This window comes from Ips typographus, linkage group LG12 (assembly GCF_016097725.1).
Source record: "Ips typographus isolate SLU linkage group LG12, UJ_Ityp_2.0, whole genome shotgun sequence".
Lineage (NCBI taxonomy): Eukaryota > Metazoa > Arthropoda > Insecta > Coleoptera > Curculionidae > Ips > Ips typographus.
The window spans coordinates 879,090-881,333 of NC_138433.1; the positions used below are offsets into that span (position 1 = coordinate 879,090).

General features: G+C 40.6%; 1 protein-coding gene across 2 annotated transcripts; it reads right to left on the reverse strand.

Moving 5' to 3' along the window:
• Positions 1–86: 86 nt before the first annotated feature.
• Positions 87–2,106, reverse strand: Vps33B (vacuolar protein sorting 33B). Of its 2 annotated transcripts, none has more exons than XM_081991019.1 (3): positions 1,887–2,106; positions 1,443–1,823; positions 87–1,396 (listed from the first exon to the last, which is right to left on the reverse strand). In XM_081991019.1, the coding sequence occupies exons 2-3, from the start codon at positions 1,762–1,764 to the stop codon at positions 144–146; spliced, it is 1,575 nt and encodes a 524-aa protein (XP_081847145.1). In that variant the 5' UTR covers positions 1,765–1,823; positions 1,887–2,106; the 3' UTR covers positions 87–143. The 2 variants fall into 2 exon arrangements, with proteins under 2 accessions (XP_081847145.1, XP_081847144.1); XM_081991018.1 differs by having other exon boundaries at positions 1,443–1,837.
• Positions 2,107–2,244: the final 138 nt, after the last annotated feature.

Sequence of the window (2,244 nt, forward strand, 5' to 3'; positions counted from 1 at the left end):
AGCAGACGCCCGTACCATTGAATTCGCTACGTAACTAAGATGGATGTGGAATAAATAAGTGCATTCCTATCAATGAAATGACAACATGTTTGCCAGATGTTTATTACGTTGTTATGAACAGTCAAAATCTTAGTTTAGTGGTGTCACCTAGGTAAACTTAAAATATCCCCCGCCAAATCATTACCATTAACAATACGATCACTCAATAAACAAATCCTAGATCCGGTCAGGGTTTCTAATAAATTGCAGGCGGCCACTTCAGCGTACGTCACGCCACCAATCACGAACACCAAAACGTTCCTACACAAAATGGGGTAACCCTTCTCGTTCCGTATCGATACCGGCCCGAAACCCTCCAATTTACTCCTAACTTCCTCCAAAGGCACCGAATTCAGTATCAGACCGGTCATTTGGGTTATTAAAGGTATGTAGGCTCCACCGTAAACGTAGCTGGCGCACGTAGGATGTTTCAGGTTGACTTTGTCTGGATCAGCTGGAATTTGCCTCAACGCTTTGGCGTTGACGTAAAAGTTGCTGGTTGCAAATTTCGGTAGTTTAAGGTTCAGTTTGCTTATGGCGGTCGGTTGGCTGGGTTCTGTGAGAAAACCCATGTTGGTTAAACTATTAAATGCAAAGCCATAGTGGAAGCCAAATTGGTGAAGGAATTTCTTCCAGAACGATTTTGCTTCGCTGTCAGTAATTTTCTGGGTGATTGCCAACAAACAGAACAGCCTTAACGAAAGCAACATGTCGTTTTCAATCACCGTGATCTCCTCCAAATAGTTGATACTCCCAGACTTGTTGATGTTCTTCATTATGTTGATTTCGACCTCTTTGAGCCTCTCATACCGGTGTCCCACCACATTTATAATACTCTCAGCGGCTAGAAGGTGATTGGATATCAACGCTTTGCGTTGTTTAGAGAGTTGCAGTTGCGTTTGTACGTAACGCTTGATTTCGTCCAAAGCCATATCTTGAGAACTTTGTTTCTCTTTTTTCAGCTGTTTTGTTAAATTACTCAGGACTGAGGTAACTTCAGTAAAGTAACGGTTCTTTATATCACCGTAAATAGGATCGCGTTGACTGTTCAGTGTAATGTTAACGGCTCGTCTCTCCCATATTGGATTGTACTTGTTGTCATACTGTTGTTCTTCAGGGTTGGGCTTTTTAAAGTCGCAAATTCCGGATTTTACCGGGTAAACTTCGTTGAGCAAACCTGAATACACTCCAGGTGTTAGCAGAGTGCTGGAATAGTCCACACTTCTGTCAATTATTATTAAACTACCGAAATCTGAGTCTGTTTTGTCAGTTTCACCCTTGAACTCACTAAGCAGTTCAAATTGTTTCAATAAACTGTTAGAGTGCTGTCCCAAGGCTATTAACAAATTTGGTTTCCCTAAACAAACAATGTAAATACTGCACTGATGAATAAATCAACTTACCAATAACAAAGCTCAACTGCCATAAACACTTAGCCAAAACTGGCAACAGTGCGTAATTTTCATAAACAAATAAAGTGCTATAAAGCATGGGCATTTCCAGGCTCAAAACCCCTGAATCCAAATGAATGGGCATCCACTGGAAAGAGTGCAACTTGACCACATTATCCAAAAGTCCATACTGTTCCAGTTCTTCCTTAAACATGTATGGACTATGTGGAATTGTAATCACGTGGTATTTGTTGTTAGGTGGGTTTTCAATGTCCACTTCAGCCCTAATTTGATCGATTACTTGAAGAAATACTTTGAATTCCGGTGGTATCATGTAGAAAATAGGGATGTCATGGTGACTGATCCCTACTGATTCAAGTTTGAAGATTTTTTCTATACCAGAACCTCTGCAATCAGTACCTTGTCGAGTATTCTACACTAAAAATTACTACTCACTTGAGCCACTGTACCCCACAAACACGTTCCAGGGGCTTAATGAGGGAGGGTTCAATCACCAGGTACTTTCTATTGGGGTTGGCCGAGAAAATGTTGGCTAGCTGTGCCTTGGAGATTTCTTGTAGTGAGGATAGTTTTTTGAACACGTCCATGTTACTAAACTGGGACATTGTTTGTTGTGTCCTGTTTGTTTACAACAAACCTAACCTTTATTTTTACTGTCATTTAGGTAGTTTGACATTTGCAACCCACAATACATGATATTGTGTTTAGGGCAACGGCCACTAGAGTGCGGTAGTGATTCAGTGACGTTTTTTAATTTTCAACATTTCCATTGTTTTTAGTTTTACGACTGGCA